Source organism: Elgaria multicarinata, chromosome 17, assembly GCF_023053635.1.
Source record: "Elgaria multicarinata webbii isolate HBS135686 ecotype San Diego chromosome 17, rElgMul1.1.pri, whole genome shotgun sequence".
Taxonomy (NCBI): domain Eukaryota; kingdom Metazoa; phylum Chordata; class Lepidosauria; order Squamata; family Anguidae; genus Elgaria; species Elgaria multicarinata.
Window position 1 is genome coordinate 28,568,635 of NC_086187.1, and position 17,620 is coordinate 28,586,254.

The 17,620-nt window shown below is 49.2% G+C and overlaps 1 protein-coding gene across 4 annotated transcripts in view; it reads left to right on the forward strand.

Annotated features, from left to right (window-relative positions):
• CLEC16A (C-type lectin domain containing 16A) overlaps positions 1-17,620 on the forward strand; it is an 88,753-nt gene that overhangs the window by 59,386 nt on the left and 11,747 nt on the right. Inside the window, exon 22 of one of the 4 annotated variants that reach the window (XM_063143076.1) lies at positions 1,084-1,316. The exons of the other annotated variants lie outside the window; for them this stretch is intronic. Within the exon in view, the coding sequence (XP_062999146.1) occupies positions 1,084-1,157 (74 nt within the window). The 3' untranslated portion in view covers positions 1,158-1,316. Of the gene's footprint in view, positions 1-1,083; positions 1,317-17,620 lie in introns of those variants that run through there. 4 annotated transcript variants of the gene reach the window in all.

Genomic DNA, 17,620 nt, shown 5'->3' on the forward strand with positions numbered 1-17,620 from the left:
ATATTTCTAGCCCTAATAGCTGAAAAAGACACGCTTGAAAGGCTGCTGAAATTTCAGAAGAGCTGCTGAATATTAAAATCACTCCACTGGCTGCCAATTAGCTTCCGGGCAAAGTACAAAGTGTTGGTCATTACCTTTAAAGCCCTGCATGGTTTGGGTCCAGGTTACCTGCTGTATCGCCTTTTCCCGGACAATCCGCCCCGCACACTCAGGTCCTCTGGGGAGAATCTACTTCAGCCAGCCAAAACTAGGCTGACATCAGTTTCCCAGAGGACCTTTTCTTCTGTCGCCCCCGGATTATGGAACGGCCTGCTGGAGGAGATTCGCAATATTAACTGCCTCTGTGATTTTAAGGCAGCTTTGAAGACTAGCCTTTTCTGGCAGGCCTACCCAGATTTATGTAAAATCAAGAATTTTAAAGATGTGTTGATTCCTGTACTAATGTAGTTACCTGCCTCGATCCAAAGGGAGAGGCAGGTGAGAAATGATGATGATGACGATGATAATGACTTTTGGTGAGTAGAGGCGCGTTCAGCCTCCTTGCCTTTCCTTATTATTAGCAAAACCAGAATAAATATTGCCGAATGTAAATGGAAAAATAATGCAACTTGGCAGAGCTTATACCCCAAGCGGCAGAATTCAGCTTGGCTCGGCCCAACACTTTATGGGGGGTGGGGGGGGCCTGGGTCCACGGCCCATGCGCGGCTGTCTGCAGGTCAGCCATAACATTCCCAGTGCAGCAAAACATGGTTTTAGCGCTCCCTAGACAGCAGTGTTGAAACCAGGACCAAAGGAATTGCAGTCTGTTGGACCGGGGATGTTGAGTCTTGCTGGGCCGGTGTATAAGAACTGAGGTGCCTGGGCTCCATTTAGCAGCTGAAGTGCTTGACGTCTGCTTTAAGCAACGCTATGAAAGCATGAGCACCAAACCCCATCTCAAGCTAAACTCTGCGATAAAGAACCACTGTGCTGGGCGGTGAGGATCCCCCCCACCCCCAACCCCATGGAAAGGTGTGGTTGAAAAGTCAATGCCAAGGTCCCGACCAGACTCATTACATGAGAGCCCATCTCTTTTACAAGCAGGGGCTCAAAGGAAGAAACTTCTCAAAAGTGACCAACACCGACACTTCCAGCTTCCTTGCCTGAGGACGAGATAGTCGAGGCAGCCAGCTCTGGAGATGGTTGGAAGATTCTGCAGAGGGGGAAGAGTAAATATCCGTGCCCAAAACCGACTGAAAGATTTGATGATGCGTGGACCAGTGAAAGCACACTGAGCTTTTATGAAAGGATTCCAGGGGGAGGGATGGAGGAGAGAGAACCCCCCCCCCAGATTAAAAAAATACAGTTATCCATCCAAAATTCTATCCAAAATTATTTCTAGGCTGCCTTTAAGGGTGGAACCCTCTCAGGTATCTCCTTTCAAACAGATATCTCTTTATCATTGCAGAAAAAGGGGTTGGTTTGGGGGTACAGACTAATTGCTGGAGGGGAAGGACAGGATTTGCATTGCCAGAACGGCCTGCAAGGCAGCCGGAGATGCCGGTGATTGAACCTGGGACCTTCTGCGTGCAAAACCAGGGCTCGGCCACGGAGCGATGGGCCTGAAAAGTGGAGTCAGGCCATCTGGTCCTCCGAGCCTTGTATTCCTCACTCTGGCTGCCAGCAGTTTTCCAAAGCTGTGCCGGCCCTGCTCTGGGTGTCTTCTTAACTGGGAGCAGACAAGAGACGGGAAGAATCATTCCTCTGCTTTGCAGTCGGTCACCCATCTGGCCGCCCCGCAGTGGCTGGAACACGGCATGGCAGCGGCTTGACAGCCGCAGGTGCCTTTTCAAGGGCGACAATGGAAGGGCTTTGTGTTTTATGGCAAACGGCACCGGCCTCCTTTTAACGGCAGCAGAGTTACGCAAGCTTCCACAGAAGCTGTAAATGCCACCTGATAGGTGCTTTGAACAATCGCTTTGCACTGCCCAGTCTCACGATTTCCAAATGGGCCCTTCAGAAGAAAAACGAGATGTGAACACAGTGTTCTCTCTGTGCTTGGTGTGAGATAAGAGCGATTCCTGTTTCCCAACGAGCCTTGCATGTCGGTGGATTTCGTCATGCTTTGCTGTTCGTGGCATTGGAGTGTGGCATGTCGGTCTCCCTGTGAGTTAGCTACAATAGCTGCAGGGTGATGAATGTGTTGAAAGGGGCTGTTTTTCATAGACACCTACTGAGGGGCCATTATGAACTAATGGCATGTTGCATCCCAAAGCCTTTATTGATCAGTCTCTCTAAAACGCAGGCGTCAGTAGGCAGAGCCTGGCTCCAGGTTTCTCTGAGCCCCAAATGCGGAGACCTTTCCTGGGCCACCGTGTCTTACGCCGAGGGCGGCAATTCAGTGGCTGCTCTCGCTGCTTCCTGATGGCCCTCCCTTGTTTGATGTGTGGCCATGTGCTCTTTGCGATTTGGCAATAGCACACAACCAGAACTCAAAACGCCACCAAAAGCCACTTTTTAAGGTGTACAGAGAATGTTCCTTGGGCAGCCCGGATAAATCTGCCACCTATTACTTTTCCAGAGTCCGAATGTCTTATTGAAACCAAAGGCAGGGTGAGGCATGGATTCAGTTCGGATGGACGGAAACGCCTGTGCTGCGTAGTGCAGAGAAAGGTCGAGGCTCAGGGAATATGTTTAGGTGCTTATTTATTACTGATTTATTTATGGCATATTTATACTGCCCAATAGCGAGGCATATGAACAGAAGCGCTGAGCAGGCCAGGGTTTGGGGACGGGCAGGCGGGCGGCGAGAGACTGCCAAGATCTGCCTGGTGTAGAGCAGAGGTCTTCAACCGGTGGGTCGTGAGATCAGTCCAGATGAGTTGTGGCAAAGCCGTTGGACGATTGCGAAATGGTGAAAGCGGGTCCCGTGTTTCAGGTTGAGAGTCCGAGGTGGGTCTCGGGTCTGGACCAACTGAAGGCCACTGTTGTAGAGAACTCTGGCGTTTCAGGGTTCATTCTTGGACCGGGACCTTGTGGAGCCGGCCTGCTGGATAAGACTACAAGCGCCCGAACTTGGTCGAAACGGCCCCTGAGGAGCAACCGGCAGGTGTCCCTGCTAGGGAGGATCCTGGGTCCTGATCTGCCCCAGCTGAAAGCCACCCAGTGGGCGTCACAGCGCAAGGCTCCAAGCCAGCAGACTCAGCGGAGAGGCACAACTGGAGCAGTCGTCCAGTTTCTACAGATGCAGCTGACATCTGTGCTGCCTACAAGGTGTCTCTGGCCTTGCAGATCTCCCTGTCTCTCCCTCCCTCTGCCACCCACTCCTCTGCCCTAGCCCAGTCCTCTTGGGGCTTTGCACAGCACCTCATGGGTCCACCTCTAGCTAGGCCACTGGAGGATAGTGGGGACTACCAGTATAACATCAGACTGTTCTCCCCCCACCCACAGCAGCCTGCTCTAATTTCGTTTGGGCCAATGACAACGATTGCTGTGGCACTGGGGAAGCCATATTCCCAGCTGCCCGTCTCATCTTGGTGGGCCCTGGCGAAGGAGGCAGAGGCCAGCTGTCAAAGATTCCTAGAGGATGCTCTCAAAAATACAACACACACACACCCTCCACACTGCTACATTTGTGGATGTGAAAGTTTGGGGCGATCAGGACAGATGAATGAGGAAAGACCAAGCTGGTGGGTTTGCAAATGATTCGAGCACAGGACTGGGAGAGGGTTGCCTCAGGCTCCCCTCCCAGCTTGGTCAAGGAATGAACTCCCCTTCTGAGATTCAGCACCGCCGTGCATTTTTACATGGGCGAGATTTAATAGGCAATTAGAGTGAAGTTATAAGGTCTAATTGCCTGCCGTTAAACTTCTAGTTTTGAAAGCTGCAGGGGCATCACTTAAGCAGGGATTCCAGGTCTGGTTCCAACAACATCTTGCGTCCCCAGAATGGGACTTCCAGAATGATTCTTGTGCAAGATTTTGCCTACAAATGACTCGATAGGAGGGGAAGGGGAGAGAAGCCGCCACCGGCGCTGGAGGGATCCATGCAGGCTGAGAATTGGAAGAGGCACATCATCACAGGCTGTGCACCTTCCCTTCCTCCTGCCTCCCAAACTCTCAGGCAACGGACGGCTTGTGGGGAGGCTGGGATTCATTCTGACCACTCCATGTTCTTCCTGCAAGGGTAGTGTCTTCGTTGGCAGAGGCGACCCTTCCCGCAAGCCAAACGCCGGGCCTTGGAAATTTAGGGAAGTGTATATGCAGCGATGACACATCCCTGGCAACCTTCCATTGCCTTGTACAAAGCCCATCCTTGGTACTTTAAGAGAACCAAGTTACAGGATTGTTGGGGGGATGTTTCCGTTTAACGTGCCTCTTAAAAGGGCCGTTTTATTAAAAGCCTCTTCTAAAAAAAAATTGAGTAAATCTTGTTTTAGATATAATTGATGACTGCCTTTCCTCTGGGCTTGTGCAGCCAGGGTTGAAAAGAAAATACTGTATGGACAAATTAGGGCTCAAGCGACAGCTCCCTTGAGAGACGACGGTCAGCCCTCTTTCTGCAGAGCTTGTTACACACCGGGCTAGAAGCTTCTTCTGTAAAAGGGCCTGGGGTTCTGCAGACCCGCCACGCTGCCCAGGACATCCAGACCAAAGGAGGGCTTGCAGCCCTAACCCTTTAGAGAATGAAGGGAGACCTGTCCAGCTATGGAGCAGCGTCTCTCAACCAGGTCGATCAGGGGTCTGGAAACAAAGCCCTATCAAGAGAGACTGAAAGAACTGGGCATGTTTAGCCTGGAGAAGAGAAGATGGAGGGGAGACATGAGAGCACTCTTCAAATACTTGAAAGGTTGTCACACAGAGGAGGGCCAGGATCTCTTCTCGATCCTCCCAGAGTGCAGGACACGGAATAACGGGCTCAAGTTAAAGGAAGCCAGATTCCGGCTGGACATCAGGAAAAACTTCCTGACTGTTAGAGCAGTACGACAATGGAATCAGTTACCTAGGGAGGTGGTGGGCTCTCCCACACTAGAGGCCTTCAAGAGGCAGCTGGACAACCCTCTGTCAGGGATGCTTTAGGGTGGATTCCTGCACTGAGCAGGGGGTTGGACTCGATGGCCTTGTAGGCCCCTTCCAACTCTGCTATTCTATGATTCTCCCTTCAAACTTTAGAAAAGAAGCGTTGCTCTAACCAGGTGCAAAACTAATGCATTTGAGCAAGGGCCACAGCTCCATGGTAGCGTGCATGCCGTGCCTGCAAGAGGTCCCGTGTTTCTATCCTTGGCATTTCCAGGTAGGGCTGGGGAAAACCCCAGGCGGGGGGTGGGGGGCGCTGCCAATCAGTGTGTAGACAACATTGTTCTGGCTCCATATAAGGCAGCTGTGTGTGTGTTACCTCTTGGTTCTCCACATTTCTGTTGTTCCTCGTTCATCATAATGTAAACTGCTTAGAGATCTACAATACCAAGTGGTATATGGGTCATTTAAATAAATTAAAGAATCCGTCACTGTTTGTTTCATGTATCTAGGCCACATGGGCTAAGATGCAAAGAGCGCTTTTAAAGAGGTGTTCAAAGCCCCGGGAACATCAAGTCAGATTTCTTTTTCTGTGGAACTGCAGCCGCCCCCGGGCCCAGATCACAAGCTGCTTCTGAAACCACGAGGGTGGGCTACTACGTCTCGCGAAGGGCCGGTCCCGGCTCCAGTGGCCACCTTTGGCATGTGCAGTGTCCTCTGCAGTTCTTTGAGTGTTAATGTCCTGCTGTTCACAACCGCCTTCACTGAGTGAGAGGCTGAGAGGAGTCCTCTTTGACCTGCAAGTCACTCTTGTCGCAGAATGGTTCGCTCTCTTGCAAGGTCTTGCTACCGTTCAAAGAAAAGTTAATTTGAAGAACAAATTATTTTGCCGTTAATGAAACATCAGCAGCGTCTCTTGGAAATACATACTCTTCTAAGAAAGTAGTTTTCTAACCTGCCTTTTCATGTCCTCTTAATCCGGGTATTGTTGTCCCTTTTATCTGTTCTTGGTGATAATAGAACACCCAGAAAACCAAAGCTATTTTCTTTTCGCTTGTATTGTTTGAAAACTTTGAAAATGCACAAAGATTTTATTTTGAGGTTTGAACTTCCTGCTCTCTAGACCCGACCTGCTTCCAGTTCTTGATTGAAATATGGCCTCCTGTTACTGGTACCCTGTTTGATTATTCCCATTTGCTTCCTGTAAGTTGTTAGATAAATTAGCAGTTTATACCTTGCCAGGAATCTCAACTTGGATTGTGGTCTGACCTTAGAACTTCACCACCATGAAGGAGAGAAAAAGATACATAAATGTTCATTGTGCATTCATTGCAATGAAGAAAATTCTGTTTTTATGATGCTCAAAACGCAGGACAAGGAGTGACGATAGATCTGCTTTGTTGTGGAGGAAAGTTGCTTCCACATCTGTGCATGAGCAAGACACATTTCATTTGATAATTTATTTATTTATTATTAGAATTTATATCCTGCCCTATCCTGAGGGTTAGACATCGGCATAAATCTGGGGCTCTTCCGAAATATGACCGAATTGATGAAATGATACCTTTGAATTGCCCAGCTGACGGTTTTAAAAATATTGTAGGTTTTCAAGCACAACACTTGCTCTAATGGCACTGTTTCTGAAGGCAGAATATAAACGCTTAAGGGCCGAATCCTATGCCTGTTTAGCAGAAAGAGTCCTTGGGAAACGCTGGGAGTTGCTGGACTTTTTTTCTGTCTAAACGTGCATGGGACTCCACCCTAAACCAGTTTCTTGCTAACCCCAGTTAGGCTGGACTCTAGTGTGGACTGAAACTTAAAATTTGGGTTGCGTTTTTTTGCTTATTAACAAGTTACATGGTTTTTGCTACAGGAAATGGCCTAGTATTGGTTGATGTAATCAGTTAGCACTTCTAATTCCCTTTACATAAGTGTCTAAAGCACTTCTCATATGTTAGTTAAGTAAACTTTATAACAGCCCTGAAAGGTAGGCCAATGGTATTACTGCAAACTTTTTGATGTGGGCATGAGGCTGAAAGAGAGTTTATGGCTCAGATGAAGTTTGAACCCGGTCGCGCAGCTGGTTCTCTTCACCAGCCATAAAGCTACGGAGATGACAGGGCGGGTGGGACTCTTTAGTGGACCCTCTCTGCCATTTTGGCACATCAGGACAGCTGTGCTGTGGCACCCAATGATGCAGATTTATGCCGCTGTCTAGCCCTCGGGATAGGGCAGGATATCAATTCTAGTAATTCATAAATGAATAATCAAATGAAACGTGTCTTTCTTCCTTGTGCCATTCCCACGATAACCCGCCATTTTCACCTTTGGTTCAGTTGGAGCAACTCTAAAATGACAACTCACACCCAGATAAGGATTGTGACTCAGCAAGTAGTAGATAAGTCATTGACTTTCAAAATTGAGTCAGTTATAACCTTAGCAAGGAATATGCAAAACGTCACAAATATCAGCGCCCTGTTAAAAATGCATGTCTCAGCTTGCCTGAAAACCACAGGCGAAGGATGTGATATTGGGCAGAGTCAGATTAAGACCAAGGACGGCCACAGTTGGGGACGTTTGCTGAGGAATACTGACCACGGCTAGCTGTGTGCCATGGTCTGCCGTCAGAATGAATTCTGGGTACAGTATTTAGCATCCAGATGTTCTGAGAGACGCATCTCAGTCGTCTCTCTCTGTTTTTCTCTGTTTTTTGTTTTGTATTTTAAGGTTAGGGCTTGCAAGGCAACACCGGGTGACATCTTGGAAGCCAAAGAGGGCCCTGAGCAGGGTTTTCAGTGGGTTGATTGGGGGGGGGGGGATTGCAGGAGAGGTCTTCACTGACCTCTGTTTGGCTGACCCTCTCCATGACTAAATAGCATAAACCATTACTACGATTATGAAATATTATTTTATTACCATAGTGCCATCTGTCCTCATGGCGCTTTGCAGAGAGCAATAAGGCAGGTTCTGCACCCCTGATCTACACCACACAGGCCTCCTTTGGACTTGCCCTTTAAGCCAGTCTTGATCGGAGGGCAGCAGTATTTGTGAGATCCAGAGCTTGCAGTCCTAACTGTGTGCTGATTCCAGCATTATTTCAACAAGTGTGGAAAGCCAACCGCTGCTTTGACAGCAGCCTTCTTTCTGTCTGCAAGTCTGGAGACGCTCTCCCTGCTGTTATGATTTAGTGGTGCTATATAACAATAAGGATGTATGTTTAGCCAACCTTTTTCAAAGTTCAGCCCCGCTGGAGTGTCTGGAACTCTGAGGCCTGAGTGGTTTAGTTTTGGTTTCCCTTCTGTATATTTCCCCGATCCGTCCATGAGTGTTCAGATAAACGTCCTCCCTTTGTGCTGTATGAAACAGATCTCAGCAATCAGCAGAAATGTGCAGGACACCAACCGTTTCCCTGCATCTGCAGTTTTCTGGCCTTCACCTCTTCTGTTTACTAAACTAGGCTACCGTTGTGTTTTCGCATTCTGTGCTGTGTAGACAGATCTGGTCTTCTGCAGAGGGCACGCTGAACCCTGGAGCTTTCTAAGGCCAGCTGGGGTTATAAACCTGATAATCAGGACTGTTTAGCACCATTTTATTTTGGTAGCCAAGCAGGGAAGAGGCAGGAGCTATCCGATGAACAGCCGGCTGGGATCCTGGTTCAGCCTCTGGCTTCTGAGCTTTCCACAGGCCTGGCACACCACTTTTCAGCCCTCTTAGCCAGACAAGTGATAGGCTTGTTTTTATTCATTTCACTAAACCTGAGAATCCTCAGGAAGCCAGATTTTGCATTGCCTTTCTCCCAGGGGATTGCTGCACACATGCAGCCCTGAACATACTTACCCAGGGAGACATTTGAAAATAATAAGAGAGTTTGATGATTTTCTTTGAGATCCTTGATGAGTCACAAAATACTGATTGTCTGAGGTGTGTTTGGGTAAGAGAGCTAGACGGGGTGGGTGGGTTGTGGGTTAATAACTTGTTTAGGTTTCGTTTGAAAGGCTGTTCTGCTCTACCTTAGAATCATAGAATCATAGAATAGTAGAGTTGGAAGGGGCCTATAAGGACATCGAGTCCAACCCCCTGCTCAATGCAGGAATCCACCCTAAAGCATCCCTGACAGATGGTTGTCCAGCTGCCTCTTGAAGGCCTCTAGTGTGGGAGAGCCCACAACCTCCCTGGGTCACTAGTTCCATTGTCGTACTACTCTTAACAGTCAGGAAGTTTTTCCTGATGTCCAGCTGGAATCTGGCTTCCTCACACTTGAGCCCCTTAATCCGTGTCCTGCACTCTGGGATGATTGAGAAGAGATCCTGGCCCTCCTCTGTGTGACAACCTTTTAAGTGTTTGAAGAGTGCTCTCATGTCTCCCCTCAATCTTCTCTTCTCCAGGCTAAACATGCCCAGTTCTTTCAGTCTCTGTTTCTGCATCCAGAATATATTCCGAAGAGTCTGCAGACTGGTGGCTCGTTCAGTTCCTGTGCGCTCGGCCTAGGCAGCATCTGAGCACCTGTAGTCCTCTTGAGTTCTTCCTTGGTTTTGGAAAGCTTTTCTTCTCGCCGGCTGACGGGTGGCCAGCTTGCTTCTCATATGCTGATGTAGAGGGGAAAACGCACCAATAAGCGTAGATGCTAAAAAAAGAAATCAACTCTAGTGCTTGATAAACGTATTAAAAACTATTTTATTCTTAAAATCCAAAAATGCTCTACTCAGAGCATTTTTGGATTTTAAGAATAAAATAGTTTTAAATATGTTTATCAGGCACCAGCTTGCTTCTCAGCCTGATCCCTTGGCCTCCTGAAGCCGCACTGTCATTTTTGCAAAGGTGAAAAATCGACCCGTGCCTTCCCTTCTGTCGGCTCCCGCGAACTAATGGATGGCTAAGCTTTCTGCGCTCTCAAGGTCTTCCTAAACTACATGTTTGTTGACTTCTTTAGAAAAACTGTGGTTTTAAAAAGTATGGTGTTTTCTGGCAGGCCCAGGTGCAGTTTCCTGTGGCTGATTTTTTTTTTAAAAAAAATCTTTTTCATAGATTTCTTGTCACTTTAATTAATGATGACAGGCTAGAAATGGAGCCAAAAGTTTCCATTGAGCTGTCATTCTCAAAATGCACCTCTTCGTACAAATCACTGGGAATAACGATTGAGGGTCTTGCACCCGGCAGATTTCAGAGGGGAAGAGAAGGCGGGGTTGTCTTTGCAGAGGGGCGTTTGCATCTTTCTTGTATAAAATCCTTTTATGAGACAGAGGGGGGATGTAGGAGGTGAGGGTGCCAATACCCTACACGTTGCCTGGCGAGCAGCCTTTGGGGGTTAACGAGATGCTCAAACACAGCATTGCTTTAAGCCAGTCCTCATCCCAACCATATTTATGAAGACTTCCAAATTGATCATGGTTGGGCAAATACTTGAAAGGTTGTCACACAGAGGAGGGCCAGGATCTCTTCTCGATCCTCCCAGAGTGCAGGACACGGAATAACGGGCTCAAGTTAAAGGAAGCCAGATTCCAGCTGGACGTCAGGAAAAACTTCCTGACTGTTAGAGCAGTACGACAATGGAATCAGTTACCTAGGTCCCACACTAGAGGCCTTCAGGAGGCAGCTGGACAACCATCTGTCAGGGATGCTTTAGGGTGGATTCCTGCATTGAGCAGGGGGTTGGACTCGATGGCCTTGTAGGCCCCTTCCAACTCTGCTATTCTATGATTCTATGAACCTGTGGCAGCCATGGACGCAGGGGCAAGAGGACCCCCATAGAGGCAAACACAGTGCACGTACAGGCAAAATCACATCAAGGCATTGAGGAGCAGGAAGAGCTGCGTTGGTGGAAGGATGCCCTCCTGGGTGGCATCGTTGCATAGCCGGGACTCTACACCTGCATTAAAAGAATGCCATCAGTTGCCTGTTAGCCACCGAACCTTGCTCAAGGCTTTGCTGCTGACATTCAAAGGCCTAAACAACTCAGGACCAGGATATTTAGCCAACTGTCTTCCCCTATACACACACCAAATCACACCCTGAGCCTTGTGGGTCATCCCATGGCAGGAGCGTGTCATCAATTAACATTACGTAAGCAGGCCTTCTCGGTAGTGGCACCCAGCCTCTCGAACCTCTGGTCCAAGAGGTATAAACTGTGGTGACGTTTAGACACCTCTGGAAGCATCTCAGCATTTCCCTAACGTATTTATTTATTTATTTATTACATTTCTATACCGCCCAATAGCCGGAGCTCTCTGGGCGGTTCACAAAAATTAAAACCATTCAAAGTATAAAACAACAGTATAAAACCATAATATAAAATACAATATAAAAGCTCAACCAGATAAAAAGAGCAGCAATGCAAAATTACAAATTTAAAACCATTTTATTTAAAATTTATAGATTGTTAAAATGTTGGGAGAATAAAAAGGTCTTCACCTGGCGTCTAAAAGCATATAATGTAGGTGCCAAACTTGTCATCACACTGCTCTGTTCTAGTTCTTTGTATCATTTTTAATGTATTTATTATTTTAATATTGTTTTTAGATTTGCTTTTGTATTGCATTCTTTGTGTAGCTATATAAACTGCTCAGAGCTCTTACGACACCTTGGCCTATAAGGAGTTTCAGTAAATAATTTGTGGCACACTTGCCTTAAACTAGCGGACCCCAACCTTTTTGGCACCAGGGACTGCTTTTGTGGAAGACAATTTTTTCCCGGACCGTTGAGGGGATGGTTTTGGGAAGTCACACCCACTCCCCACCCCCACGCAACGTCCAAAGCAAAGCCAGGACGTTGGGGCAGGCGGGCGGCTTTGGAACGGCGCGCCCGGAAGTCACTCTCCCAGAGCGGCTTCCGGCCGAGTGCGCCATTCCGAAGCCGTCCACCCCAGTGTCCTGGCTTCGCTTCGGCTGGGCAGGTGAGATGGCGCCCTGTGCCCAGGTATGCTAGGGTGGGGGGGGGTGAAAGCAGCTCACCTGCGTGGCCCGGTTCCTAACAGGCCACGGACCGGGACCGATCGATGGCCCGGGGGTTGGGGACCCCTGCCTTAAACCATTGGTCACTGCTGCTGTAGAGAGAACGCTTAGCATTAATCTTGCAGGCAACCTTAGCACACCCCAAGCCTCTCTAGCTGGCCAGCCAGACTTTGGCCTTTTCCTTCACCGCCTGTGGTCTCTGCAGGAGGGACCACAGCTCTGTGGTCGCAGGCAGAAGCTCCCATCACCCACGTTACCCTTCCGTGGTCTTTGCTCTCTCTCTCTCTCTCTCTCTCTCTCTCTCTCTCATATAAACGGCCCTGCCGTTCCGCCCTGATGCTTTTCAACCCGTTCTGTCATTGACAGAGAAGTGGCTTCTTTGACGGCTGATAAATAGGCTCGCTCATAACTGAGCTGTTTGGAAAACCCCTGCTTCTTGGGTCACGTGACAGGTGAAATGAGGCATCATAAAAATATATGTTGCGCTGGTTGCTTCCTCTAGTTAAGAACGCGCTACTTCCCCATCCCCTCTGACGGGAGACGTCCGTGCAGTTCCAACGCTTGCATTCCCACGAACGAGCAGACAACACCCCTGCCTTTATTCTGACCGCTTCCTGCGTCCAGCAGACCTGGTTTTACATGAGCTTCTGCTCTTTTTAGCAAAACAAGCTGCATTACTTGGAAAAGCAGTGTTGCTTTAGAAATCAGTTGGAATAATAATCCGTTGCTAAACAAGTAACCTGAGTAGTAAGGAAGCGTTTAATTGACACTGTGGTTCTCCCTCTCCTCGCCCCTCCCAATTGTGTGGTCATCTTAAAGCTCCCTTTTGGCCCCATTTCCCACAGGTTCTGGGGTCTCAAACCATGCCCAGAAACAAATGAAAATTCCCTTAAGAATAAAATAGGCTCCAGTGGCAAAGTGAACTACAGGACCTATTCCAGTCTGGGATAGTTTAAGGTCTGGCATCGCTTGTATAAACCATCAGGCACCACTGAGCATAGCCTCTGAGTTAATTTTCTTCGAAAACGGTTTGGTATTCTTTTGAGGGTTTGAACATGAGGTTTTAATATGTGAAGGAACCGCGTCTTAATTGGGACCAGAGTCGCTAACGTGGGCCCCGTCTGCTACTCCGGAGCCATATCGCTTCGTGCGAGTTAGTCCTGCGTGACTCGGCCGTGACTCAACGAGTCGAGTCGTGCAGCTCGCTTTTCGTTCCCTGAAGAGCTGCCCTCTCTCCGTGTGCCTCACAGCAAACCTGGGTTAGGGTCTGAATTTCTGAAATGGTTGGTGTCAAATTCAAATGTGGAGCTTGCATTCTATCCAGAAAGCCCAGCTGTGAAACCTTGTGTGCCTTGACAAATTTGTGGATTCCATTTGGAATTCAGAGACGTTGCGTATGGACGTTGCTGGAGCGGAATGGAGCAGCCGCCAGGATCGGGGCCAGTATGCTGCCAGGAGCCAATATATAGCCATCCTGGCTAGTAGCCGTTGGTAGCTGTATCCTGCGTGAATTTATCTAATGTCCTTAAAGCCATCCCATGTGGTGGCCATCCACTACATTCCATGGTAGCAAATTCCACAGTTTAACTCCGCACTGTGTGAAGGAGGCCGTTTTTTTGTCTGCCCTGAACCTGCCAGCCATCATAGAACCATAGAATAGCAGAGCTGGAAGGGGCCTACAAGGCCATCGAGTCCAACCCCCTGCTCAATGCAGGAATCCACCCTAAAGCATCCCTGACAGAGGGTTGTCCAGCTGCCTCTTGAAGGCCTCTAGTGTGGGAGAGCCCACCACCTCCCTAGGTCACTGGTTCCATTGTCGTACTGCTCTAACAGTCAGGACGTTTTTCCTGATGTCCAGCCGGAATCTGGCTTCCTCACACTTGAGCCCGTTATTCCGTGTCCTGCACTCTGGGAGGATCGAGAAGAGATCCTGGCCCTCCTCTGTGTGACAACCTTTTAAGTATTTGAAGAGTGCGCTCATGTCTCCCCTCAATCTTCTCTTCTCCAGGCTAAACATGCCCAGTTCTTTCAGTCTCTCTTCATAGGGCTTTGTTTCCAGACCCCTGATCATCCTGGTTACCCTCCTCTGAACATGCTCCAGCTTGTCTGCGTCCTTCTTGAATTGTGGAGCCCAGAACTGGACGCAATACTCAAGATGAGGCCTATTTATCAGCTTCATGGGATGACCCCGTGGGGTTCCAGTATTAGAGAGAGGGAGAATAACCGCTCCCTTTCCTCTTTCTCCTCATGCACAAGTTGTTCCGTGTAAATAAGATTCCCTTCAGTACTCCTCCCCATTTGTAATGCAACTCCTGGTTTTTATTGTCAGGGAGAAACTTTTGTTTTTGTACCATTGCAAACTATGTTAGCATAGAAGAATGTTTTGGCAGAGCTGGGACAGAAATTTTGCTTCTGGCAAGGTGTTTGACAGATTTTGCATATTCCGATGGGGCCCACCTCCCTGCAGGTGTGCGTAGGCTGCCTGAATCACAGCAGGTAGCAGGGCCAGAAAAGATGGGGCACCTCATGGATGTAGTAGTAACTATCAACAACTGTAAACAATGCTGCTGCCTCCACATTAGGACACTGGTGCATGAATGATTTGGGAGGTGGCGTCATGATTTTATTCGTATCCATTAGCCGAGCGTGTAGAACTGTGCTGCGAAAAGGCAGAATGCAAATATTTTAAATGAACTGAGCGTTGGAGACTTGTGCTGCTACAGAACTCCTGGCCTGCGGAAGGTGGGGTACATCCGAAGCAGGTGTGGGGGCCGGCGTGCGTACGCCCATGGGTTTGAAGCATATCGCACTGGCTCAACCGGTCAACAGGGCTGCCCAATGTATCCGAGTCCTTGTTCCTTTCAGTGGGGCCTATGGGGGAGAACTCCCTGGTGGATTGGGTCCATTTGTTAGAGCTGCCCATCTTTTTCCACTCCATTCCTCTGCCGTTGTTGTTAATTAATATTGTCCGTCATTGTGCCCAAAATGTCCCTGGGGTTTAGAGTCTAAAACCCTTCTTTGACCCTGCTTCGGCAGGCAGGCTGCACGTTTTACTCCCCTGTAGGAGCGGTCTTCTCCTTCCAAATGTTTTTGGCCACCGCAGTCGCCAGGAAGACCAGTTTGGTTTTTTCCAGATGCCCCGGAACAATCATATGCATATCCAGAAGCGACGTGTGCGCTTTGTGCTGATTTATTTTTTCTTGAAATTGAAATTCTGCAGTGTGCAAAGGCGGATTTGGTCTGTGTACGTTATGCAACTCCAGCAAGTGTGCATAATCCCCAGTCTTGCTCGGCCGAGGAGCGAGGAGCGGAGTGGGGCCCTGCAGATCTATTTTCCCTTCCCTTCCCCTCCCCCACCCCCACCCCACTGGAAAGCTCAATCAGCCCTTGAGATCTTTTTGTAGACTTCAGCAGGTTTTGCCCACGTACTTTCAGGCATATATTCACAGTCATATGGGCGAGAGACACTTTTTGCTTTTAAACGACAGCTGAGATTCTCAGGAACCCAGGTCCTCCACCCTGCCTGTTCTTTTTCTGTTCTTCTGTGGAATTGCAGCGCTGGTCGTAACCTCGTTTCACCAGACAAGACATTTTTGGCTCAGGCTGTTCTGTGTCATTGCTTTGGAATCCTTGCAGGTTCAAGTGTAATATACTCATATATGTCTGTGTGATATATAAATATGCAAACCTGCTTTATATGGAGGCAAGTAACTTTAATTGCATTTAGCCATAGGCTGGCCTTACCCATGCTGGTACTCTCCAGATATGTTGGACTACAACACCCATCAACCCTAGTTAGCAGGCTGGGGGTGTTTTAGTCTGACACATTTGGAGAATGCCACATGGGCAAAGGTGTCATAGAGGCCCGTTAGTGCCCTGGGTTCACACAACACAACAACCCACATTCATGGTTGAGTGTGGGTTAAATTGTGGGTTGTCATTGAATCATCAGTTGTTTTGTTGCGTGAACCCAGCCACCACCACCCAAAAAAAACCATGGTTTGTTGACCACGAACGACTCACAGTTCACAACCCAACCATAAACCATGGATTCCCTTTGTGGGTTGTTCGTGGCTAACAAACCATGGTTTGTTAGCGTGACTGGCGTCCCACAACACAATAACCATCATTCAGAAACAACCTCACAGTTCAATGACAACAGACACTCAACCCATACTCAACCTTGAGTGACAGTTGCTATGTTGTTTGACCCCAGCCAGTTCATGGTAAAACATTAACTGGGTTCGCATGACCACGCTGGCTTATTTTCCGTCTTCGTGTGTGCCGGTCACGCTTGTCCTCACCAGGTGCAGATTGTAATGATGTCTGAACCTGGCCAGTGTAGGTGGCCTGCTACTCTTCCCCAAATGTGAGCGCATGCACTCGCCCTTTTTCTAGGCAACTCCGTGAAGGTTTTCTCATGCAGATTATAATTACCCTTCAACCAAGTTGGCGTTGTTACAATAGTCCACTGAATGCTTATAGTGAAGGGTGGAGACAGTTGATAGGTGGATAAGTAGGAGCACAAAGCCAGGCGGTGGGATCCATTCCTGGTTAAGGAACAGGGAGAGCCGGATCTTGTAACCTGCTCTGTCCTTGCTTGACCTGCCGCCGCTGCTGCTGCCTCTGGCCCTCTTGGCAAGAGGCTGTTTCTGAACAACTCTACTTCTGCCCCCCCACACACACACACACCCCTTCTGCCTACCCCCAAGGGCAGAGGGTGGCAGTGGACAGGCTAAAGGACCCAGCGTTTGCTTGAGGTGTCCCCTTCTCGGCAACCTTCCCCTGGTTTCTCTCCCACAAAAGAAGCAATGGGAAATGAAAGCCGTTGCTTTTTGCTCCGTTCCTTGCCCTGGCCTGCCGGTGACCGGGAGAGCAGGGAGAGGCTGACGTCACCGTCCTGCAAAGCTGTTGTTGCAGAGTCATGTTACTGAGGCCCTGGGCGTCTTGCCCTCCCCCTTCCTCTGGGCACCCGGTCCTTGCTCGCCGGGAACAGCCAGCAGCTTAATTGCTCCCAGACGTTCCCCCAGTGAAATCTGCTGAAGTCCCCAGAATTCGTCGGAGGGTCGCTCAGCAGAAACCAAGAGTCACATGAGTGAGTTAGGAATTGTTGAGTTGGGGGGAACGCCATGCTGCAGAGTTCTGCTGCTGCCGCTGCATTCCCACCGCCCTGCTTTTATGCCTCTCAAAGCGCGTGTTCGGAGAAGCTGCCTCTCCAACGTGCACAAAGGCGGTAAAGTGGGAAGACCCCGGTCAAGCCCTGCCTTCCAGAAACCCACCGTTATCTCGGCCGCGGAGTTCCCTGTCCAGCGCACCCTGGGTTGGCTGCAGGGCGATGCGTGAAGCGTGGCATCAACCCGGCAGCCTCCCCGGATGCGCCACCTGATGGGCTGCGCCTTCGCGTGGAGGCGGACGGTGTGCTTCGGGTGCGCGAGCCGCCTTCAGCCCCAGAAGTAGGAGCTTCCCAGCGCTTCGGGTGGAGGGAACTGGTTGGGCATGAACTCGCTGATCTCTCAAAGTCCTCGGGTCCTACGGTTCCACCTGAGGTTCCTTGGAAGTTTATGGGGCCAAAGAATCAGTCGTGGCCGGGAAGCACTTACAGTATTCGACGATGGGGCGGTTTCTAGGGAAACGGGCATGAGGAGAAGCCTCTCCTGCAGCAGGGGACCGGGCCCCCCC